Source organism: Engraulis encrasicolus, chromosome 9 (genome assembly GCF_034702125.1).
Source record: "Engraulis encrasicolus isolate BLACKSEA-1 chromosome 9, IST_EnEncr_1.0, whole genome shotgun sequence".
Taxonomy (NCBI): Eukaryota; Metazoa; Chordata; class Actinopteri; order Clupeiformes; family Engraulidae; genus Engraulis; species Engraulis encrasicolus.
The window spans coordinates 48,834,995-48,861,386 of NC_085865.1; the positions used below are offsets into that span (position 1 = coordinate 48,834,995).

Genomic DNA, 26,392 nt, shown 5'->3' on the forward strand with positions numbered 1-26,392 from the left:
ACAGACTCATACACACCATTGTATCAGGGAGACTTACTGACGTGTGTGTGTGTGTGTGTGCACGCGTGCAAATGAGTAGGTCATTGAAATATATACGCAGACTCATACACACCATTGTATCAGGGAGACTTACTGACGTGTGTGTGTGTGTGTGTGCACGCGTGCAAATGAGTAGGTCATTGAAATATATACACAGACTCATACACACCATTGTATCAGGGAGACTTACTGACAAGTGTGTGCGTGCGTGCGTGTGTGTGTTGAGGTTAATCTTCTTCAGATGGATAGACATCAGACCCTCCACTCACACGTCAAACGTCCGACACATATCACCAGGGGTGCAGCTGGTATTCTGCTGCTTGCCTGTGTGTGTGTGTGTGTGTGTGTGTGTGTGTGTGTGTGTGTGTGTGTGTGTGTGTGTGTGTGTGTGTGTGTGTGTGTGTGTGTGCGTGCGTGTGTGTGTGTGTGTGTGTGTGTGTATTTGTGCGTGTGTGTGTAAGTGTGTGTGCGTGTGTATGTATTTGTGCGTGTGTGTGTGCGTGTGTGTGCGTGTGTGTGTGTGTGTGTGTGTGTGTGTGTGTGTGTTCACTGTGTGTGTGTGTGCTTATATTTGTGTGTTTGAGTGTGTCTGTGTGTTTGAGTGTGTCTTTGTGTGTTTTTATGTTTCTTTTTTGAGGTTTCATGTGTCTTTTTGTGTTTCCTTGTATGTTTGAGTGTGTATGTGTGCGTGTTCATGAGAGGGTGGGTGCCAGCATGCGAGGGCTTTCCCAGTACAGTGGCTTTTGTGTACAGAATGGGTCTATCCTTATTAATCCAACTACAAAGAAGCAGAAGTACATTAACCCCCCCCATTAGTGTGTGCGTGTGTGTGTGTGTGTGTGTGTGTGTGTGTGTGTGTGTTTGTGTGTGTGTGTGTGTGTGTGTGTGTGTGTGTGTGTGTGTGTGTGTGTGTGTGTGTGTGTGTGTGTGTGTGTGTGTGTGTGTGTGTGTGTGCGCGCGCGCACGTGCAGAGCCGCTGACATTTTTGGCTGGGCCCAGGACAAAATCATCTGAAAGGGCCCCCCACCCAATACATTAAATGTAATGAAGACCCAATTATGCCCCCCCCCCATCTCCCTGGGCCCAGGACAGCTGACCCCTTCGTCCCCCCTTGTTGGCTTCCCTGGTGTGTGTGTGTGTGTACGTGTTCGTGTGTGTGTGTGTGTACGTGTGTGTGTGTGTGTGTGTGTGTGTGTGTGTGTGTGTGTACACGCGCGTGTGTGTGTGTACACGCGTATGTGTGTACGTACGTGTGTGTAAGTGTGCGTGTGTGTGCGTGCGCACGCTTGAGTTCAAGCTGGGGTCGAAGTAAATAATGCCCCAACATTACTGTGACAATCTGGGGATATGCAAAAGCATAGCCTACTTCATAATGCACATTTTTTTCCCTTACATTACATTACACTTAGCTGACGCTTTTATCCAAAGCGACTTACAATTGTTTTAGAGGGTATTGGTGACAGTCCCTGGAGTCCCTGGTATGGTTAGGTGCCTTGCTCAAGGGTACTTCAGCCATGGGGAGGGAGTTGTTGGGAGTGGAAGGGAGGGATTCGATCTGGCAATAGATACAGGTCTGTGCATTCCAATATGCGGACTTGCGTCCTCCACTTGTGCTTGTGGCCTCGTACCAGGAAGTAATATGTTGTGATCACCGACAGAAGCATTGTATTTCAATACAGGGTTCCCACGGGTCATGGAATTTCTGGAATATCATGGAATTTCATAAAAGTTTTTCCAGTCATGGAAAGTCATGGAATTTTGCCATTTTGCATGCACAGTCATAGAATATCATGGAATTTTCTTAACAGTTGTGTAGAAGCAAAAACTTTTTTTGTTTCGTGTATAACATTGTTTCTTACTGGTTATACTACAACGCTTAGCCAGAGAGGGTTTGGTTTCACGCTGTAATGTGCAACATTCTAGGATGCAATTAGCACTCTTTACTCTGGCGGTAGCTCGCCGTCGGCTCTGGGGGTGAAGATAATCTTCAGTTTTCACACTTTTTAAAACTTAGCTCTATTTCTTTTTATGGAAGTGGTCATGGAAATTCTGTGTTTTGGGTCTGGAAAGTCATGGAAAATCATGGAATTTTATATCTGAATTAGAGTGGGAACCCTGTCAATATCTCGCCAAAGCTCAATTCTAATGTAATTTTCTCTTTTGCAATCGGGATGGTGAATGAAGAACAGTCCCCCAAAAATTGTCGTAGCTAGGCTGACAGTGGGGAAACTTCATTGTTTTCTCCACGGAGGTGGGGCGTCAGCAAAATGCGAGGCCAGAAGCACAAGTGGAGGACGGGAGTGTGCATATTGGAATGCACCCATTGTGAAGGCATTGCATTGTGATTCTTTTAACACAGAATGAGATATTTTCTTTGAGCACACACATGCAGAGAATTTACCAATCGATGAGTGGTGAGTTGAATTTAGGAGCGGAGTAGGGCTGTAACGATACACTCGACTCAGGATTCGGTTCATATCACGATTTCTGACCTACGGTTCAATACACCCCACGATTTCAGATTTGCCAACATTATAAAATAAAATTATGAATAAAAAACTGTAATAGTTTATAGGTAGAATAGGTTACAAGAGGCCACTAATCATTATGATGATTTCAGCACTATCACTTCACATCATGTGTTTGATTTCTGACGTGAGGGGTAACAAAACTTTGAAAGAACGAATCATGATACTGCCTCCTTGTATCGCGATACAGTATCGTAACTCTGTGTATCGCGATTTCTCGGTTCGATACAATATTGTTACAGCCCTAGAGCGGAGTGATGTTTGTTGATTGCTGGGGCTCCGTATGCTCACCAATACTGGAGTTTGTTGGTTGTCAGGGCAGCCTGGAGAGAGAGTCCGACCCATGGGTGGAGCTGCAGGGGGGACAAGCAGAACATTTGCCCCGGGGCCTAGGGCCCTCCTGTATTGGTGTTGGGGGGCCTTATTGTGACCATGGCAAGCTGTATGGAGGGGCCCTATAGGTGGTTTGCCCTGGGGCCCTGTGTGCAATAGTAACCCTACCACAAACTGTGACTCAGCACAAAGTTTCGCTTCTCATTTAGCCTGGACAGGCACACTATCTAGAACTTTTCAGGCATTTTAAAAACAAGATAGGGGACGAATCAATTTAGATTTCCAATTTCTAATAGGCAATGATGCACTACTGCAGCTTTTTGTGATTCTCAGGAAGATACTGGTAGCTTTTCGAGCTGCTTTGTTTGTTGGTTGCTGAGGCTTTTTCCTTGTCGGCACACTAATATTGTTATTTGTTGATTGCCGGGGCAGCAACATGATTTATTCCCTCTTTGGCACTTTTCGATGTTTGTTGGTTGCTTTGCTTTGTTTGTAGGGCGTTTTCTCTGTCCACTCCACTACAGTTGTGGGTAAGCGGTTAGGGCGTCAGACTTGTAGCCCAAAGGTTGCCGGTTCGACTCCCGACCCGCCAAGTTGGTTAATTAACCAGTGCTCTCCCCCACCCTCCTCAATGACTGAGGTACCCTGAGCATGGTACTGTCCCGCCGCACTGCTCCCTTGGGGCACCATTGGGGGCTGCCCCCTTGCACGGGTGAAGCATAAATGCAATTTTGTTATGTGGGTGGTTGACGTGACGCCTTGTTTTTACGTAACATTGGTTAAAAACCTACAAAACTGTTATTTTTCCTCTTAAAAACAAATGTAAATGTAAATATTGTGGCACAATATTTCATATTAGTCTTAGATGAGAAGAAACATTTTTGTTAAGATTTATTTAAAGGTTTATATAAATGTCCTTCGGTGTGACTATAACATTAATGAAACCTGGAATATAATTACCTCCGCCAAGGGTGGAGGTTATGTGATCGCCTGGGTTTGTGTGTGTGTTAGTTACGCCTGGGTTTGTGTGTTCGTTATTGTATGTTCGCTGCTATTTCGCGGCCTGCCACAAGGTGGCCGAGGTGAATTGAGCTATGACAGGGCTTGCCTGCGAGGTGGATTGATGGACAGTGACCACAGCCAGAATGTAGGCTATTACGCGCGGATTTGCTGTGCCTACATGGCTGCGTACCTATAGCACACCAAATGATATATAATAATAATATACAATATGGCACACATACCATTGCAGAGTGTTTGCCCTGTCAACCAAATCAGCTTTCGCGGAGTAGTGGTATAACAGATAAGCTTAGGCCTAACAGACAGCGCCAAGGAGGGAAAGGTACCCGGTTCACTACAGGCTACATGAAAGGTTAATCAAAGTTCTGCTGCGACACCACAAAGCCAGACAGAATGCGCACAGAACGCACAGATTTCGTAGCCAATAGCACACCAAATGATATATAATAATAATATACAATATGGCACACATATCGTCGCAGAGTGTTTGCCCTGACAACCAAATCAGCTTTCGCGGAGTTAATTGTTCTCCGAGTGCCTGCTCAGTTGAAGTTCACGAAGGCTGGAGATAATATTAATAACGGCCAATAGTGGTAGGCTATAACAGATAGGCTAACAGACAGCGCCAAGGAGGGAAAGGTACCTGGTTCACTACAGGCTACATGAAAGGTTAGGCCTAATCAAAGTTGTGCTGCGACAGTCACCACAAAGCCAGACAGAATGCACACAGAACGCGCGGATTTGCTGTGCCTGCATGGCTGAAGCCAGGTGCGTGGGTAGCCACTAGCACCAAAACATAACGTAATCAATGTAATCAATCAGGGGTGATGCATATCGTCGCAGCTTTCGCGGAGTGTTTTCCCTGTCAACCAAATCAGCTTTCTCTCGTCTGTCCAGTTGAACAAATGTAGGCTAAATGTAGTGAACTGGATCCTTGGCGCTGTTAACAGCATGCAAAACACAAACTGGTTCTTCTAGCCTACTTTACAAATAATGAATGAATAATGAACGAGTGGAGAAATTGATAACGACAAACAGTTTAATCGTAGGTAGCAGCGCCAATGAGGGAAATTAGACCTATCCAGTTCATTACATTTAAGGTTAATCATGTTAACAGACCACAGTTACTCATCGTACATGGTTAGGCCCTATAAAAAAAGACAGATATAATTTTGTTACAACTTCACTGTTTAATTCTCTGACACACTAATGGTGTATAAACCTGCATAAATGACACCACATTATCATCACACAAATAGGCTATCCTATGTGTCTAAAAACAAACTGAACGTCCTTGGCGGAGGTCTGCACACTCTGGGTGCATTTCTAGTATATATATAAATTAACCAACAACATTTTGAATAATTTATGAAGCATTTGGCATAATTGCGTAAATATTAACCTTATATTAAAATATATGAATGTGAAACAAACCTCAATATAGTAATATTAACTACAAGTTCAATTTCGTAACAAAAATTGCGTCCTGCGTGGTGACATGTATGTCAGATTTCTGGACGGGCAGCTGCAAAGCCAACTGCAAGGGTCTTAAAGACGGGCTCCTAACCTGTCAGTACCTCAGTTATTGGAGAATGGTGTGGAAGTTTAAGGTGACCATTGACCTCTTATTATGCCAACATATTGCAATGTTTTTGTCACGCAATGCTTAACTTAGGTTCATTTTATGGTGTCCTGTGGTGTGACTGCTCTTATAGAAGGAAATAAAGTTATTTATAAATGAAAACACATATTAAGATTAAACACAATGTCATTATCTAGTTAGCATGAGTTCAGAGGTCAGTCATGTATACAAAAGGATTAAAATGACCACGATGCAGTGAATTTCCTGTGGTGTGACTTCATGTCCTGCGGTGTGACATGCTTATACAATGTGTTGCTCAATCCTTACTTGTTTTTCATGTATGCGAGGATATAAGGATACCAGGAGAATTATTTGTCACTTTCACACAATTATTACAAGTAATACAGTGAAACCATGCAGTGAAATCACGATGCATAGGCGGGTGGGGGTGGGGGTGGGGGTGCGGTTGGGTAGTAGTGTGTGTGTGGGGTGGGGGTTAAAGGAACAATAGTAAGAGCTTCGGGGATATGTTTGTGCATAATATTAATAATTTTATTGTATCTTACAGAAATGTCACACCAATGATGTCACACCGCCCATTTCCCAAAAATGACAAAAATAAAGCAAAATTCCACGAACTACTGAGTGCTTTATTTTAGGTTACGCCCTTAAACGTTAACCACCCATGTGCAGTGAACACATGTGTGCTGTGGAGTGCTGTGTCACAATGACAATGGGAGTTGGAGTTTCCCAGTTGGGCTTTCACTTCACTTTCACTTTACATTGCCTAGCTGTTAGATTTAGCAGCATCGTTTTACCAAGTGAAGTGAAAGCCCAACTGGGAAACTCCAACTCCCATTGTCATTGTCATTGTGAAACAGCATTCCACAGCACACAAGTGAACACTGCACGAAATTGCATTTATGCCTCACCCGTGCAAGGGGGCAACCCAGAATGGCGCCAGAAAGGGAGCAGTGCGGGGGGATGGTACCATGCTCAGGGTACCTCAGTCATGGAGGAGGGTGGGGGAGAGCACTGGTTAATTAGCCCCCCCCCCCCCCCTAAACGCTTACCATGTCTTTATTGCCCTTTAAATTATGAGTGAGTTGCATTTTGGATGCATTAACAGTAGATTTCCTTTTGGGTCATGCGTTTTGACACCATTGAATCCATTTACAATTCTCATCAATTGCAAAGTCATGGTACATGGATGCACGGTTTCAATATTTTAAACCAAAAAAGTATGGCCACAGTGAAAATACGTTACCATACCATTTCATAGCTTTCAAATCTCAGAAAGCTAGGCTAACTCTGTGCTATTTCTATTTCTAAAGGAAGGTATTTTAACGTGCGCTGTGTTGTTAAACTTTTTTTTTAAACCGCTTTGCAGAGCAAAATCCGTTTGGAAATGCACAACCGGAAAAAGGGAAAAGCACTTTTATTTATTGCCTTTCCGGTTTTGCCTACTACAGGAAGCCAGCTAAGCCAAATAGAGCCGTTAAGTATCTGTTTACCCTTTTATTCCTCTTTAACGTCATATCTGTAACATAAAAAGCAACAATATGGTCTGTGTGTATGTGTGTATGTGTGTGTGTGTGTGTGTGTGTGTGTGTGTGTGTGTGTGTGTGTGTGTGTGTGTGTGTGTGTGTGGCAACGAGAGGCAGAAGCTGAAGCGAGAGAGCGACAAAGAGAGAGCGTTTGTGTGTTGGTTTGTGTGTGTACAAGTAAAAGCGTGCACATGTGTGTTTGTGTGTGAGGGAGTGAGTGACTTGAGTGATGTTTGCAAACTCTCTGTCTCTAAAAGGGTGTTTGTGGGTTAATGGTGGTATTGTTGTGCGGTGCGATGCGATGTGGTGCGGCTCCCCATTGTGTCTGTATTCAGGGTTGCCAGATGAGTCTGATTATTTCCAGCCCAAAAAATGCTGAAAACCCGCCTGGAAGCATTAAATCCCGCCCAATTCTATTGATTTCTATGGCCAAATATTTGGCGTTTTATCTCCAAAACTCATTTTACCCGCAGACGGCCATCCTAAACAGCCCATTTGGGCGGAAAACTGCCCAATCTGGCAACACTGCCTTTATTGCTACTGCTGGCCAGCGCAGCGGTCTCCATTACAGTGTGTTAATCTGGCGGCCTGATTATCGGAGGCTTTGCAGTTTCACTTGTCTCTCTTTCTGGCTCTCGGCAAAAGCTCATCTGCTGCCTACTGCACAAAGACAGATCAGCCCAAAGCTCCCAATCTGCACACACAGACGCGCGCGCTGCCTAGACACACACACATGCACACACACACACACACACACACACACACACACACACACACACACACACACACACACACACACACACACACACACACACACACACACACACACACACACACACACGTACATATGCACACAAAGAGAAAGAGGGAGAGAGACAGCGAGATCAGGATTATCTTTACAATGGGAGCAGGATTGTTCATGTACCTACCCCACCCAGTCAGACACACTCATTCTCTCCCTCCCTCTCACTCTCTTTCTCTCTCTCTCTCTCTCTCTCTCTCTCTCTCTCTCTCTCTCTCTCTCTCTCTCTCTATATATATATATATATATATCTCTCTCTCTCTCTCTCTCTCTCTCTCTCTCACACCCACCCACACATACGCACATTCGCTCACGCATCCGCACGCACACATGCATGTACGCACACACGCATGCTTGCACACATGCATGCACGCACACACAAACAATTAAGTGGGGGTGCCTTTCATATAGCGGTGTCCTGGCCTCAGCCAACGCTATCAGTGGCCCTTCGTGCCCCATTGAGGCCAGGGTTCATGCTTCCTTGCAAACTTGCTAGGGCTGCACAATGTATCAGATGTATAGATATCGCAATATCAAGAGTGGTGATATGCGTATCGCGAAAATGAATTAATTATCGCTTACAGGCAAAACATTTCTGTGTTGTAGTCCAATTACTAGCTGAATACCAACAAATGCGCAAGAAGCCCACCATGACCAAAGCCACGCCCCCCAGACAGACGGACAAATTAGTGACAAGAAAAACACTCTGCTATATTTCTAAATATCGTGTTAATATCGTTATCGAGGTTTTGCATGCTGTTATCGAGTATCGAATTTTTAGATGCGTCCACACATCTCTATAGATGGGCGTTTGTCGGTCCGTCTGTTGGTCCTTGATGCGTTTCTTAATTGTGATTCCCTCTTGTGTCCACAAGGCGGCAGACTTGAGTTTTGGCCTGGAACTAATGCGTGCAAGCCAAAACGTCTATGGTTAGCAAACCGGCTAGGCTATGCAGCTGATTGCATTCTGACACAAGTGCAGTGCAAGCGCACGCACTGCACTCAGGCACAGAAGTCTGTATGCATGAGTCTTCCGAAAGTATGAATATTCCCAGAGTCTACAAACATTCTGGCACTACGTGTCAGTGAGTACTCAGTGCGCGCTATGCACTGAAACGTATAGGGGTGCAACGGGTCAGAAATCTCACAGTTCGGATCGTTCCTCGGATCAGAGCCCACAGTTCGGATCATTTTTCGGATCAGCAAAAAAAAAACTTTTTTTTGTTTTAAATCGATAAGACAAATAAACATAAATTGTGCCTTTGTTAGGGGTGGGCATTGATTATTTTTTGAATGTAGATTAATCTCATTGCAATTATGAAATTAATCTAGATTAATCTATATCAAAATGTCTAATTCAGAATATGCACACTACCAAAATATTGGCTTAAAGTCTTGTGACTTACTGACAGACGGCGCATAGACCAGAGCTCATGTCCTTAATTATACATGCAAATGCAGATAAATGCATCAATCATTTATTGAAACACAATTGCCTCAGCGGTTCAGCATTTCTGAGATAGAGAGAGAGAGAGAGAGAATCGGCATTGACTGTTAAAAAGGGCAGCGGCTGCTTTAAGAAGGCGGAGACTCAGCAGGGACATCAGAGCGCACAGAATGTCTTACCAGATGATTTAACCTGCTCGCTGTCCTCAAAATGTCAAAGGAGTCACAACATGAAATGAATTCAGTTTGCCTAAGTTTTTATATCACACGCGACAATCGCGGTACGTTACATGAGCATATCTCATTGCGTCCCAAATGCGCTGAGCTCAACCGATCGCAACACAAACATTTAGCGAGAGTAGTTCTAGACATTGGCAGTTTGAGTTTGACATTCAGTCTTCAAAATGCATTTACAGTAGGCTATCACACGGAATGTTTTGCAACTATGGCACAGGCAAGATTTCGGGAACAGTTTGTGTTGTTGTTTGTGTTCCATGCAGTGCGCGAGGTAGATGTCCCAAACGACTAGATTGAACATGCGCACAATTTCATAAATCGATCCGCGGACCATGTGTGTGCCGAACCGAAATGATTGGTCCGAACGGACCACGGATCAATGATGATCCGTTGCGCCACTAGAAACGTAAGCTTAGTGCTCAAACTAGTAGACAAAAGTGCCATTTGAGAAGCACTCGCAGTGTGAAACATCAGCTTGCTCACATGAAACTCAACATATTACCAACAACTTATTGTTGTGTGGAGGGACCATATCCATTTTTACGACCTGTTTTACGACGTCTGTGTGTCCCAATTTTGGTGTTTCCTCCCGTTCTCGCCTTGTGCGTATGGCCTCGAGATACGAAGCAACGTCACTGACACAAACTAGAGTGACAGTCGGGTCGTGTTTCCGATATCTGCAGTCGCCATTTTACTCCAGGTTTTACACCAGACTTCGCGCATGCAAACTCTGTTGCTGTAGCCTAGGCTGCTGTAGCCATGTCGGGGAAATATACATGCAATTTGTGTTTGTGTTGCATGCATGATAACGTAGCTAATATGATATTGTCTAGTCTGTCTCCTATTTTTTTTTTCCTGCACTGGCACCGCATGGTGCAAGTAAATTTGTCCGCCAAATGCATTTACGACGAGGGCTCTCACAACTTTGCAACCAAGGCAAAGAAGGCATCTTTCTGCACGGCCGCTCTCTGTCTGTATTCTGAGCTCGTGTTGTTTCTAGTTACTCGAGGGTCTGCGGGAGAAGCGGTTGCATCTCGTTTTAAAACACAACTGATATAAACACACTCCTGACTTTGAAAAGAAATTGAATATATTGTACACATGCACGGCTATCCAGTATACATGTAAAAATGTCCATAAAATGATAGACTACAACGGAAGGATTCTGTATCGTAACCTCTACCGTCTCTGATACAACGTTTGGTTAGTGGTACGTCTACTGATGACTCCTTTATCTGAGTGACTGAGGATATAGGTGTAGTGAAATGTGCAAATCCCTCCCAAAGTCTGTGTCTGAGGTAAGATGGAAGCGCTATGTCCTGATCTCCTCCTACTGTTTAGTACTGACTTGATTGTTTTCTCCTCGGAGGCGTAGAGCCGGCGTGAGGACATGAGGTTGGAAAGCGAAGGGGCGGGGCTGTCCGGATAAATCCGGACAATATGGTCACCCTATTGTTGTGGCCTATTTGAAGAAATTTTGATATTAAGGTAGGGTTGTGCATTTTCCCCCAGAATTAAAAGGGGTTCATTTACAAACATATTGCAAGGGAGGATCACTCATTTTCTGCTGGCGGGCGATGTGGACTGCTTTGCTCTCAGTGAGAGCACTGGAAGAGAACGCGTCTTCTGATTCTTGTTTTGCAATCGTTTGAATTTGGTGAACTCTGGCAGTCTTAGAATGAAGCTGACTGCTTTGTGCCTTGACGTTAAAAAGCTGCCATTGAACCATACAGCGCATGATTCACCCCATCGGTTTTATTTATTTATTATTTGTCGATGTTTAGATTCTTTCCTGCACGTGATGCTGAAATGGCGTGATAGTAATGGTTGAAACTAACAATATCTGGTAAATTGTAATTTACTTGATCTATTTGAAATCCTATGGTACTTTTTCAAATCCAGACTTATACATGGTAGACATGTTGGATTAGTATTGATAAATTGCCTTGACAGGTTATGAGGAGGCCAGGGGGGCGTTTGAGCAAAAAAGGTTGAGAACCACTGGCATAGACGGACTCATCTGTTGTCGGACTTGTTTTCTGATATCGTGCAGCCCTAAAGCTTGCCTACATCCATCACATCTCATGTCACGAGCATTAAGGTTTTTTTCTGCTTTTTATTCCGATACCGTCTGCCTTTTAACGAGTGAGTGTGCGTGCATGTGTGGCAGACATCCCAGCCCATTTGAGCTCCCTAAAAAGCATTAAAGGTAGTTTTTGTGCGTGTGTGCATGCGTGTGTGTGTTGCTTGTGTTTATATGCTTTGCCTAAAAAGCATGAGAGGTCAGGTCATTACCCCGACGGGTTTAGGAGATGTAACTTAGTACTAGCAGTACTAGTACCTCTTTCTCTCTCTCTCTCTCTCTCTCTCTCTCTCTCTCTCTCTCTCTCTCTCTCTCTCTCTCTCTCAGATTGTTCCCAACCTTACGAGGTCCCTATAATACATGGCATGCTATCATCATCATCCCCTGCTTTTAAAACCTGTAGCGTATCTCCTGGCCTGACCTTACAGGAACTGTTTTGGTGTATGTGAGTGTGTGTGTGTGTGTGTGTGTGTGTGTGTGTGTGTGTGTGTGTGTGTGTGTGTGCGTGTGCGTGTGCGTGTGTGTGTGTGTGTGTGTGTGTGTGTGCGTGCGTGCGTGTGCGTGTGTGTGAATGTCTGTGTCTGAGTATGTGTGTACGTGCAGTGCAGGACAGTATTTATGAAATATGCCGGGTGGTATCTCATCCCGTTGGCTTTAGTGGCCATCATCATGCTGATGTATGACATGCCATTCGCCGTTGCCATTGCCATTAGTGATGAGCTTGTGTGTGGCAGCGTTGCGTGACAGGTCAGGGGGTTAGGCGGTGCATATGCACACATGTGATGGTGGGAGGTGAGGTCAGGGGGGCAACTCAACAACATATGCACCACGTGTTGCTGGGGGAAGCATATTGCATGCGCACGTGTGTTGGGGACGTTTTTTTCCCACGTTTTGGGCGCAGCTATGGCTAAATGGTACTGGAGTGAGAGTTTGTCAGAGGACGCGCTCAACTTCTTTGGGTGCGCGATAAAAGGTATCAACTTAAAGAAGAAAAATCTGCACTCACAAGCTACATCTCATTATTTATTTCTAGATTACCACTAGAGATGCTCCGATCACCATTTTTTGGCCCGATCACCGATACCGATCACCAAAAATCTTTATCTGCCGATCACCGATCATTGCCGATCACAGAAATGATGTCCTATATTTTAATAGCCTATTAATTATCCTTATTGAATACCATTTCTGCCCTTAAACCAATCAATCTTAATTTGCACATGTCGCTTTCACAATGTAGGCCTATTATTAGGCTATTATTATTATTATTATTATTATTATCTTTCAGACTAGTGTTGGTAATATAGCCTACAAGTAAGTCTATTAATCAATTTATAAGTTATTGCATATAATTACTAAACTATGTAAGATTGAATTGAAACTGAAACATTACATCAAATAGTCTTCTATTACGAGAAAAAAAACCCTGTCGCTTTAAATGAGCAGCCTCGTGAGGAGAGCCCCTCCCCTCTCTGTCACCGTCCACAGCTGCAGTGCTCGGCTACCGTTCTGAGTCTGAGCTCTCTCCCTCTCCCCTCATCTGTCGCCGTTTGGTCTTTCAGCGACTATGAAACTAATCGACTGACTGTAAATTACAACTTTGAAAACAATAACGTTGACATGTTTGTGCTGACAACGTGAAGTTGTCGCGTGCTGACCGAGGCAACTACACAGGTTATAACGTAAAATTGCTAACTGGCGAGGAGTAGTCAATTGCAAATTACATTGAAACTGAGACACTTGATTAGGAGATTCTACATACACAAAACAAGAAAAAAAACTTCACTTGAAAGAACAGGCAACATGCACAACACAGCGTGTCTGCGAGGAAAGCCCCTCTTTCTCTGTAACACTGTCATAGATTGTAGAATTCCCTGCACACAGACTCATTGAGTTTCACTGTCCACTCTCCCTCTCTCCCTCTGTTGCTGTTTGGTGTTGCAGCGACTACAAAACTAATGAACTGGCTGTCAATTAGGCTACAACTTTAAAAACAATACCGTTGATATGTTTGTTTTGGAAACGTTTAGTTGTTGCGTGCTGACTGGCCACTTCCATACAGGCTGTAACTCAAAATAGCGAACATGGCGAGACTGAGTCATTCGCAAATTACAAGCGTCATGTAAACCAGTGTTTCCCAACCAGGGGTATGTGTACCACTAGTGGTACACGAGCACACTGCAAGGGGTACTTGGACAAATGTAATTTTAACAAATGTATGGGGCTTAGTTACATTGGGACAGAGAAAGCGATATAAAACTTGCCTTGGGGGGTACTCATGGCACAACAAAAATGATTAGGGGGTACACAAGACAAAAAAGGTTGGGAAACACTGATGTAAACGACGCATGGATCGGAAAATCAGATCAGTTGATGCAGATATGATTATGAATGGTGAAAATGAAGGGGGAATGCCGAAAAGTTGTAGACAAGCAAAAATGCCTTCTTTTGGTGCAGCAGCTGTGCAGAGCCAGCGCCTACATGCAGCGCTAGGTGTAAAGGCAAAATGGTTGCGTGAGGAATTTAATATCTCTCTCTTTTTTGATCGGCATGTTTTTCCGATCACCGATCAGGCTATTTTTGGCCATTATCGGCCGAGCTTTTCAAGCATTGCAAAAACGAGATAGGGGACCAATCATTCGCAAGCTAACAGTTAACATTGAGTCCTATGAGACCAGTTAGCCGCGAATGTTAACTGCTAGCATGGAGGTAAAATTTGCACTGATTCTATTAATTTTTTTCCCAATTACTTTTCCACTTCTATTATGTTATAGAGCTAGGGCATATGGCAGGGGCCAGCGACTCCATTATTTTGGATACTTAAGAATGCCCAACGATACAATACCATTCGATTCAATCGTAGTCAGTAGGGTCGATGCATCGATATACATATCAATTATTGTTTACACCCCTAGGCTCACTAGAGCGGGGGGCAATCGCTATTCCGACATAGCGCTATTCCGACATGCCGCTATTCCGACACTTTTCATCCCCAGGGTTAGGGTTAGGGTTAAGGTTAGGGATGTCGGAATAGCGGCATGTAGGAATAGCGGCGGATGGTGGAAAACGTGTCGGTATTCCGACAATAGACATTAACGTCGGAATAGCGACATGTCGGAATAGCGCCACGTAACCCACTAGAGCGCGATTAAGGCAATGATGCACTAGTTCAGCAGTTGAGTGAAGAAACAGGTGGTTTTATCATTTGTAGCCTCAACCAGTAGCATACGGAGGCATTTCATGACGGACATCCTTCGCTCGACAATGCAAATTGGACAGGCCACATTTTTGCAGACCCTGTCGCGATAGCGTGGCACTGTAATGAAAGGCGTAGGAACACATTCGGAGCAATTCGACTTCGGCACATTGATATCTTCACTCCTAGTCCTCTCGGACAAAGGGAGAGGGGGAGGGGGAAACGGGGGGACTAAGATTGAAGATATCAATGGGTCGGAGTCAAAGTGCTACGAATGTGTTACTACGCCTTTCATTACAGTGCCATATCTTAATCTAGGTAGGAAATTGCCCATTTCATTTTGTGCAACTACTTCTGTATTGGTTAACTAGTCATGCAAGGATGGTTTTTTTTTTTTTTTTTTAGGGGCTTTTATGCCTTTATTTTGACAGGACAGTTGAAGATGGTGACAGGAAGCGAATGGGACAGAGAGACAGGGGAGGATCGGGAAATGACCCCGGCCGGACTCGAACCGGGGTCCCCGTGGGTGGGCATGCAAGCCCAAATGTGGGGGGCTTAGCGCGCTGCGCCACAGCGCCCCCAGGATGGTTTTTTTCGACTTTATTTGATAGGACAGTCTGAGAGGTGGACAGGAAGCGAATTGGAAAAGATACGGGGAGGGGATGGCAAAGGACGCGGGCCGGGAATCGAACCCGGGTCAGCCGTATTGGAAGGCGAGTGCCCTACCGGTTGGTCACGGTAGGGCCCATGCAAGGATTTTTAAATAGGGAACACATGGAATAGATAGGAATAGAAACTGGACAGTTCGGGATGCACCCATCTCAGGTAAGAGAAGAACATACTTCATTATTGAAACACGGTGGACTGTTCCTTTAACACCTAAACAAAAAGCATCCATATTTACCATACATCAAGGCACACTGGCTTTTTTACAAAAGCTACTAAAAAGGGCGGTTTTTATATATATGAAAAACTTGTTGTAGACCAGGTTACTAATGGAAAACGCAGAATCCAGTTGTATCTATTACGGAGCAATTTTTCCTATTCACCCGGGATGAACTGGTGTCAAATTGGATCAGGTCTAATGTGTATGCCTCAGCGATGAAGAGACTTTTACTGTATTTATAGATTTAATTATGATGTGGGATCAGTATAAGGGCTTAAACCGATACACAAAAATGCAAATATTGCAGTCGGTATTCATGCATATACTGGGAATTAACGAAAAGGTCACCTCGGTCCATCTGTAATGCTCGGAAAGGTTAGAGGCCAATATGACATATCCGTGTGCGTGCGTGCGTGCGTGTGTGTGTGTGTTTTAAGGGATAGATGGGAAATATGATGAATCTGCACATGTTGTATCTCGCTACATCGGCTGTGCGCTCATGCCATAAATGTGTGCCAGTCTGCCATATTGCTTAAGAGGCCGAACGTGTGCGTGTGCGTGCGTGCGTGCGTGCGTGCGTGTGTGTGTGCGCTGGCGACATTAATAATCAGAATCATACTGTAATACATTAAGGTGCTTTCTCAGTATAGACCCCATAGCCTCACACCAGTCATGGCAGGCATGCAGACACGCGCGCACACACACACACACACACACCAACACACTCACTTCATCATTCCTGTGATTATGGGATTCTGAGTGTGTAGTTTAGCATGGCGTCCAAATGAAGAGCTGCTTTATACCAGCCAGTATCTATCTATCTATCTATCTATCTATCTATCTATCTATCTATCTATCTATCTATCTATCTATCTATCTATCTATCTATCTATCTATCTATCTATCTATCTGAGTCAATTCACGTTAAATCAGACACTTTGGGACCCGACCGACAGATTTCAATCATACTTGCTGTACTCATACTCAACTCATCCTTTGTCCTCCTTGCCACCAAGAAATTCCTTCAAAACTATTTTTCTGTTCAACTTTTAAATAATCAATATGTGGTAGAGTGTATGAAACAGTTTAGGCATGACTCTTCCATGCAAGTCACCATTGTTGTCCAAAACAACAATCGCTTCTGTGAACACACTTCTGTGAAATCTGGGAAAACACTGCCAGGTGGTGATGTTGATTTGCCCACTTCAGTTCATCCCAAGATGAAAAGCTCCCCATAACAAATAACAGATAGCCAGACCTGTGAATGGAGACCATGGAGCACGTGGAGCCGCCCCAGGTGCAGCGGTCTTGATTGCCCTGAATTTGGACACACACGCAGACACTCACACACACACATACACACGCACACACACGTATGCACCCGCACCCACACACACGCACACATACACACACACACACACACACACACACACACACACACACACACACACACACACACACACAAACTGCGTCTAGTAACCAGATTAGGGGGAGAAGTACAGGTCACACCTGCCCTGGGCCAGCTGTGTTGGCCAGCAATCGTCAAACACAATTGATTAGAAGTGAAGTTATGATGATAATGATTAGGTTGCTATTGGTGCTAAAGCCTCAGCAGGCTTAGGGGGCCACAGAGCAGAGCCAGTCTAATGTGGTAATCCTCAACAACACCTACTCAGGTACTCACTCACCCTGACCCAGGTCATATCCCTATTATATATCACCTCCACGTGTGTGTGTGTGTGTGTGTGTGTGTGTGTGTGTGTGTGTGTGTGTGTGTGTGTGTGTGTGTGTGTGTGTGTGTGTGTGTGTGTGTGTGCGTGTGCGCGCGTGTGCGTGTGCGTGCGTGTACATGTACGTGCGTGTACATGTACGTGCGTGCGTTGGCGGTGACGGTGGTGGGGGATATGGATGGTGAGATGGTGCTAGAAGCACATAAGAAATGTTTAACAAAGTCCCAGGGTGATGGACTAAGTACAAGCCCTAAATAAATAAACCAGTTTACTCTAAGTACACGACTACTGGCCGAACCCTCTTCCCTCAGAGGCAGATTATAGATAACATGGAAATCGAATGTTGTGGTCCTACCATGTCTCCAACGGTAGGGCACTGGGCTGCTATAATGGCGACCTGGGTTCGATTCTAGCCCGGGTTCTTTGCCAACCCTTCCCCATCTCGCTCTCCCCACTCATTTCATGTCACTCTCTCCCTGTCCTGTCATAAATAAAGTCATAAAAAATGCAGTGCGTGTTAGCAATTGCAGCTGTGTGTGTGTTCATGTGTGTGAACCAACCAGATGTCAAAATCACACATGATTTTGTGTTTGTTTGTGAGCCTAATTGTCTGTGTGTGTGTGTGTGTGTGTGTGTGTGTGTGTGTGTGTGTGTGTGTGTGTGTGTGTGTGTGTGCGCGCACGCGCGTTTGTGTGCGTGCGTGTGTGTGTGAGTGAGAAAGAGAGAGAGAGGTGTAGGGAGCAAGCGAGTGTGTGAGAGACAGTGTGTCCACATCCGTGTGTGATGTTGATATTAATGTTTTTCGTTTACATATGTTTACTTGCAGGGCTAATCTACTTATCCCTTAAAACACTAATGCACTTTGGTTGGGAGTACATGTCTGACCGTGCACGAATAGTGCGGGCATGTTTGGGTCTGCTTGTTGATTTAGTTTTTCGCTCACCATATGTTAACGTTCGCTGCTAAGCTGTTAAGGCTTTGAAGCACTTTGGTTTTAGTTGCTGCTGTTGTATTTTGTATGTCGGTATGCGTGTGGATGGAAGTGAGTGTGTTTCATATCTGGGTTGTGATTTTAAACTGCTACCATGTCTGATGTTTAACTTAAGTGTTTGAGTGTGTCTGTTGCCTGATGCTCTTGATTCTATCCATTTCAAATCATCTACATACCAGAGGGCCGCGGCCCATAGTTTGAGAATCACTGGTGTAGCCTATTACTGAATATGGGTCCAACGGTGGGCCTATTCACTTTGCCGAAAAGACTCAACTACACCTTCACAACATTGGTGTGGCATTACCAAGAGCCTTACGTAGCGTATTTGTCCTCCTCCATATCCACAGATCATCTCCTACACGTCGGGTGAGATCGGCCTGGGCAGTCCCGAGTTCCGGCGGCGCGTGGGCTTCGCCCTGCCCATGCCCTCGGCCAACCTCTCCATCTACATCAACAACACCCAGGAGGCCGACAGCGGACGCTACACCTGCAACGTATTCATCCCTGGGGCGCCGGGACTACTTGGCGAACTCAAGCTCAACGTCAAAGGTACACATACCTTACACACGCACGCACACACTCATGCTTAAATGTGCAGGGCACACATACAAAACACTCACACACATACATTACATGCAATACACACAAAACCAACCACAAACCCTGGAGTAGAGCTACCGTACAGTGTAACTGAACGCGTGCGTGCGTGTTCGTGTGTGCGTTTGCGTGTGTGTTTGTGTGTTCTTCTCTCAGTTCCGCCGTCGCCCCCGGTGTGTTCCATGTCGGGCCGTGCGCTTCTGAAGGGGAACGTGACCCTGAGCTGCAGGTCTGATGTGGGCAAGCCCGCTCCACAGTACAAGTGGACCCGAGTGGCCCCCGTGTCGGAGGTCTTCTTCTCACCCATGCAGAGTGAGTTCCAACGCACACACACACGTCTCAATGTAGTCTCACGACACATCTCACTCTACCACGTCATGTCTCACTCACTACATGTCTAGCAGTAGTTTTCTCAATGTAGTCTTACTACATATCTCTGTCTAGCCTCAACATACTTCTCAATGTAGTCTCTCTCATGTCTCACTACGTCTCAATCCAGTCTCACTTCTCACCCACTCAGAGTGAGTCTCGACACCTGTCTGAATCTAGTTTCACTACACATCTCTCTACTTTTTTTCCCTATACATTTCTTTACCGACAGGTTTACAGGTTGGTAGACATACATCGTTCACTCACTGACAGCTTAGGGTTAGGAATGACTTTTGGTCTAGAGGCACAATTCGACATTACGAATATGGAAACACCATTAGTGGGAAAATATCTGAATTTCATGAAAACAATTTCATGCATTTCATGCACATTTTCATGAATTTCATGAAAAGAGTAATGTTAAGTTGACGTTTATTGATCTCTATGCATAGGCTAAGTTACCATAAGGCTAGCCACGCATTGCTAAAAAAAGCAAATTGCAAACAGCTGCATGCACACTTAGCATACAACATTAAATAAATGTACGCCTTTACTATTTTGTTATTTAGATGAGCGGACAAATATCATTCCAAATGTCAATGACTAATGGCATTCCTACAGTTCAAGTGAATAACATATTCAAATGATAAACTTAATATTCAGTGTCATAGTAGTCTACCATAACTGAGAATAGCATCACATGACAGCCCTTGGATTGACCTGCGACTTTGGCATTTTCCGCATGCTATTAGCACGTGTCAACATGTCAACGAATCATCAAATCCCCTCGTCCCTGGCATGCTACTTTCCATCTGCACATCTCTCTCCATAGGCGTGCACAGATAGGGTCGAGGTGGTGCTAAAGCACCTGCCCCTTTGCCCTTCTGGTCAAAATGTGGCCTTTTTGAACACTTTTCATCACAATGTACTGTAGTCCATGTTGACATGATCATCTGCAAATGCTTGATAATCAAAAGCATGTGACAATAATGCCCCCGTACAATATATTCCCTTTATAGCTTAGTAAGGCAGTCATAAATTCCACATGCCCCCCCAACCCTCCATCGAGCACATGCTCCCCAAAATGTCTGTGCATGACTTGACTTGACTTGACTTGAAAGCTTTAATGTCCTTAAAAAGGGAATTTGTCTTACAGCACAGGATAATGGCATAAAAACATATAGGCCTACAATAAAAAAACACATACATTACAAACAAATGCACACAATAAATAGCTAGACATATAAGTTAATGTAAATAAATACGTAAATAAATACAGACCATTGGTCAAATGGATCCGTTAACACAAGGGGATTGCTAAAAAAGTAAAAAGAGGTCAATTGTGCATTAGAACAAATATGAATGTCCATAATGTCAAGAATGTATCTCCCACATCTTGTTCAATTCGTTAATTGCCATGGGGATGAAGGAGTTCTTTGCTCTATTCGTTCTAATGTTAGGGTATCTGTACCTGCGTCCTGAAGGAAGTGTTTGGAACTTAACTGAGAGGGCATGCCACTGTCTCTCTCTAATCTCCATGTACTCTTCCGTCTTCCGTCTGGTCCTGCTACATGTTCTCCTCTGGTGTCATTACAGGCTCGCTGTATTCTCACGCCAACTAAAGTCTCAGCCATGATCTCATGATCCAGCCCTTTAGCTGTGCCTTACTCATGACTCGTCCTCTCCTCTTGCTCTTCCTCTTAGTCATTCTATGCTGTCACCCTAATCCATCCCCAAGCTCTGGCGCTCTATTTGCCCCTCCATCACCCGTGCCGCTAGCCTATCTCTTTAACCCTAATCTATCTACTGAAAAAGAAACTCCCAGTCCAGCTGCTGTCTACGAGGGTCGCCTCAGTTTGTCTCTCACTAGCCCTCAGGGTGTGCTACGCTAGTCAGATAGGACTGGCTAGTGGGGTGGGCTTGGAGTGTGTGCGTGTGCGTGCGTGCATGCGTGTGTTTTATATGTTTGGGATTTGGGCTTTGTGTAAATGTGTTTCCTGTACATGTTTGGGCTTTGCAAGCGTGCGTGCGTGCATGCGTTGACCGACTTCCTCCATGCTCACCTCTCCTTACATCCTTCATGTTTTTTTTCTTATTTCACCCCATTGCTCATTAGCACCACACTGGAGGACTACCATAGACAAACTGAAAGCCCAGCCAGGAAACTCCAACTCCAACTCCCATCGTCATTGTGACACTCCATAGCACACAGTGCTCAGACTTGTAGGCCAAAGGTTGCCGGTTCGACTACCAACCCGCCAGCTTGGCGGGGGGAGTAATTAACCAGTGCTCTCGCCCATCCTACTCCATGACTGAGGTACCGTGAGCATGGTACCGTCCTGCTGCACTGCTCTCTTGTACGCTGTCCCCCACAGCTGAGGCATAAAGGCAATTTTTTTGTGTGCAATGTGCACTCGTGTGCTGTGGAGTGCCGTGTCACAATGACAATGGGAGTTGGAGTTTCCCAGGTGGACTTTCTTTCACTTTCACTCTAGGCTTTGTACTAACTCAAAATGTCCTCAAATTTGAGCTGCTTCTCTCTCAGCTTTAAGTATGATGCTGTGCTGCCGTGCATGAGCCTGTGTTAGGATGTGTGAGAATGTGTGTGTGTTTTGATGACGTTGACTCTGACTCGTTCTTCCATGCTCACCTATCCTTACATCCATCATGTGTTCATGTTTTTAATTTTTTTTTATCTCATTTCATTCCATTGCTCATCCATCCCAGACCGGAGAACCTGTCCTCAGCCCCTACTCGTGCTGGGCTACCTTGGTAAGGGATTCAAACCCCCTATATGGCCCCCACATAGAGCAGATAGTACCCTACACGGCCCCTTCAGCTTCCCCCCCCCATCTCCCATCTCCCATCTCCCCTAGTTTGTAGTGGTGTGCATTGGCACTGCCCTTAAGGTCGATTCAGTCCAATTCAAATCGATTCAGTCCAATTCTACAATGCATGGCAAGGCATTCCAATTCTTCCAAAAGCAAGTGATTTTTTTTAGGCAATACAAGTAGTCAGATGCTGAACGTTTTATTGGCTATTGTGTGTATCAGTCCTGCAGTTTTCAATGCTTTGAAATGCTTGAATTTAATTTAAAGGTCATTTGCTCCCGAAATGCCCATGAAAGTAATGGAAATTTGAAAAAATATGTAAATACATTGAACATGGCATTTGCCAAATCGATTATTGAATTGTCCTGCCCAGCATCGCGATGCATTGCCTAATCTATTATTGATTTGTCCTGCCCAGCATCGCGATGCATTGCCTAATCGATTATTGAATTGTCCTGCCCAGCATCGCGATGCATTGCCTAATCGATTATTGAATTGTCCTGCCCAGCATCGCGACACCACTTCTAGTTTGTCCCTCCACCAGGGCTGCCTGACATCATGGGACCCGTCCTCCTTTTTTAAACCATACCTCTCCCTACTTCTCCATCCAAAGCTCATGTGTGCCCATTAGGGCATGTATTTCCCATGCTTTAATGTGTGTTTGCTTGATGGCTTCCTGCCCAGAGATCACGAATGCAAATTAGCTTTGTAGCTAACCCTGGTACTGGAACTGTCCTGTTCATGGCCCCTGTCAAATAAACCAATAAACTAAACTAAACCAACATGTCTGAAGTGCCCTTGAGCAATGCACCTTAATCCCACATTGCGACTATAACCAATACCCTGTAAATAACTGTAATTTGCTTTCGATAAAAGCATCTGCTAAGTGTAATGTGATGTAAAGAACATATTTGTTTGTCCAGCATTACTTCACTGTCAAGGAGAGATCCATCTGTGCCTGCACTTCTATTGTAGGCACATGTCGACCTGACTTAACCCATTGATTCCTAAAACCTTAACAGATCAGCTTTTGAAGCATATAACAACATGAAATAAAATGTTTTTTAAACCTGAGATTGTCTTGTACTACAACATGTTCATTCATTCTCCAACATACCAAGATGTATAATTAAAAAAATCTCAAATCTCATGAGGGTAGGGTAAATGTTCCGGCATCCGTGGGTTAAAAGGATAAAGCTGCGCTCTTGCTTCTCAAAAGCCACATATGTCTGTGTGTGCTTCTCTCCTCTGTGTTTTTTTTTTTGGCTCAACCTAGGGACTGCACGGTATAATCGTCACTTAGTTCTTGTTGCAGGTACAGCGTCCCAATCCCTGAACATGTTAGCACACATGAGCTTTGACCGATAGTAACACCAAAAATCACCGGTGCCACATGCTAGCGTACTGTATTAGCATATTGGGCTAAGAGCCACTTGTTGCAGGTTGTAGTGTCATTATGTTTTTGAGGACCTTTTTAGCGGTTTAGGAGAAATCCATGTAGGTAGTCCAGAACTGCATGGGGAGGTTCAGTTGCTGGCCCTGTTTAAGGTAGAGATCCTCAACTTGCCTCTGTTTTTACAGAGCAGTAATTCCCATCTGCTACCCACCGCCCCGCCCCACCCCACCCCACCCAAAGTAGGATTTAACTGCCCAGCAACCCCCCTCCACACACACACACACAACCCCTGCTCTGCCCCCACCCACCCGTCTCTTTATCGCTAGAATTTATGTTTCATGTTTCAACAGCACATGTGCGTACACAACGAATCCATCTTAATCTGCTAAATCCCTCACCCAGGAATTAAATGGAAACTCTTACCTCCCCACTCCACCTCCCCTTCTCCCTCCCTCTCTCCCTCCCTGATTACTAAAAATTTAGGTTCTTTTTCATTTATTTTGGGTTTGTTTGTTTGTCTAGTTTCCATTTAATCCTCAACCTGTGTTAAGCACTTTTTTGGAAATGAAAGGGAGATGATTAAAAAAGACCTGTATTTTTGGCTGTTGTGATTGTGGTGTGTGTGTGTGTGTGTGTGTGTGTGTGTGTGTGTGTGTGTGTGTGTGTGTGTGTGTGTGTGTGTGTGTGTGTGTGTGTGTGTGTGTGTGTGTGTGTGTGTGTGTGTGTGTGTGTGTGTGTGTGTGTGTGTGTGTGTGTGTGTGTGTTTGTCTGTGCGCTTGTGTGTGTGTGTTTGTCTGTGCGCTTGTGTGTGTGTGCGTGCACGGCACGCGCACGGCTGTGCGTGCTCTACGCCATATTGCAGTTGATGCTGTGTGTGGTAAACAGTCTTACCAGCGCAATTTTCACACCGGTGTCACAGGGTCACCTGCATTGGCTGTCACCTTCTCCACCTCTCCGAGGCTTTGTCCCTGTACGCCATCACTAATCTCCCTGGCTTCTACCCTACCACACACGTGCCCACAGATGCACACGCGCACACACACACACACACACACACACACACACACACACACACACACACACACACACACACACACACACACACACACACACACACACACACACACACACACACACACACACACACACACACACACACACACAGAGGCAAGCTGTCAGGCTGTCAGTCCTTGCTGGTTGTAGCTGTGCTGGGGACCTGCTGATGATACCCATATCATGCAGAGGCACACAAACACACACACACACTGCTCGATATTCTGTGGCATACTAGTGAGGACATTTGACCGATTACCAAAGCATGGTTGGATTGATCCCTTTTAATTAGAAATAAATGTGTATGCACGTTAGTGTGCAGAACTCTCCCTATACTAGACCCACTGTCATGATGATGTTCCTTAGGCACTACATTAATAGCTACCCTTCCATTGCTAGCGGTACTTCAGCCAGCTTTAACCAGCTCGCTCGATGTCAAGGGATAAGCAGCCGACAGCCGCCAAGGCATTCAGTCGACGGAATTAATCATCACAGCTGGAGCCAAATAACATGCCCGTATGAAGCCAAGTTGCCACACTCAAGCATTTTAAGAAACACTTAAAACCTCTTCACTGGAATAAATGACTTAACAAGCACAGCGACCAATTATCTGCTAGTTAGGGTTTTTTAAAGCAATTTTAAAGCAATTTTGTGCTGCAACTTCCCCAATTCGAACACTCTACAGTTCATGAAATATGTGCTTTTATGAATGCCAACAATGTGGCACATCCCAATTTTCCATTTTACTTTATTACAATGAAATATATCACCATCACTCAGAGGCACAGTTTAGTACTTTTATTTGGATCGTCACACAGGGAAGGACCACAGATCCAAACAGTATTGGAAAAAGTCCTGTAGATTGGCAGGACCGATGACAAACCAATAATAAGTCCAGTCTCTATGGATAGATGTGACATCTCCGTCTCCAGATGGACAGGCTCCCAATTATGGCAGAGATTGAGCAGAATTTGGCAAGTCCCTTTGCACTCTTTTTGCATAATCCACACAGTTGCAGTCCTCGCATGACCAGTTTATGTACATGTCCAAGGCTTCCAAACACAAGAACAATTAACTTGCAGTTATACCCCAGATTCATGATTGATTCAAGAAGTGGCTGGTACTTAAGCATTTTGTCATTAAAACAAGTGTCCATATATAAATCAAAAGAGCACACACACACACACACACACACACACACACACACACACACACACACACACACACACACACACACACACACACACACACACACACACACACACACACACACACACACACACACACACACACACACATGCACCAATCCTGCTCAGCAGAGTGTGTGTGTGTGTGTGTGTTAGTGGTGTGCATTGGCACTGCCCTCGCGATACGATTCGGGAGGTCGCGATTCAATTCAATTCTACGATTACATTCTAAGATTACATTTCTACTGAAAGCAAAGCAAATGTTTCATGAGTCATGATGAGGCAATACAAGTAGTCAGATACTGAGCAACATTTTATTGGCTGTTTTCTGTATCAGTCTTGCAGTTTTTAATGCTTTGAAGTGCTTTTATTTAATTTAACATTCATTTGCTCCCGAAATATCCACGGAAGTAATTGAAACTTTAAAAAATTGCTGCATCGAATCTGGAACTTGCCGCATTGAATTGGATCGTCCATGCCCCGCATTGCATTGCATCGCCAAATCGATTATTGTTGACACCGATAGTGTGTGTGTACTA

At 44.6% G+C, this 26,392-nt stretch overlaps 1 protein-coding gene across 1 annotated transcript in view; it reads left to right on the forward strand.

Moving 5' to 3' along the window:
- esamb (endothelial cell adhesion molecule b) overlaps nt 1-26,392 on the forward strand; it is a 129,178-nt gene that overhangs the window by 94,276 nt on the left and 8,510 nt on the right. The window contains exons 3-4 of the mRNA XM_063206221.1: nt 18,768-18,969; nt 19,174-19,329. Coding sequence (XP_063062291.1) covers nt 18,768-18,969; nt 19,174-19,329 — 358 coding nt within the window. The remainder of the gene's footprint in view (nt 1-18,767; nt 18,970-19,173; nt 19,330-26,392) is intronic.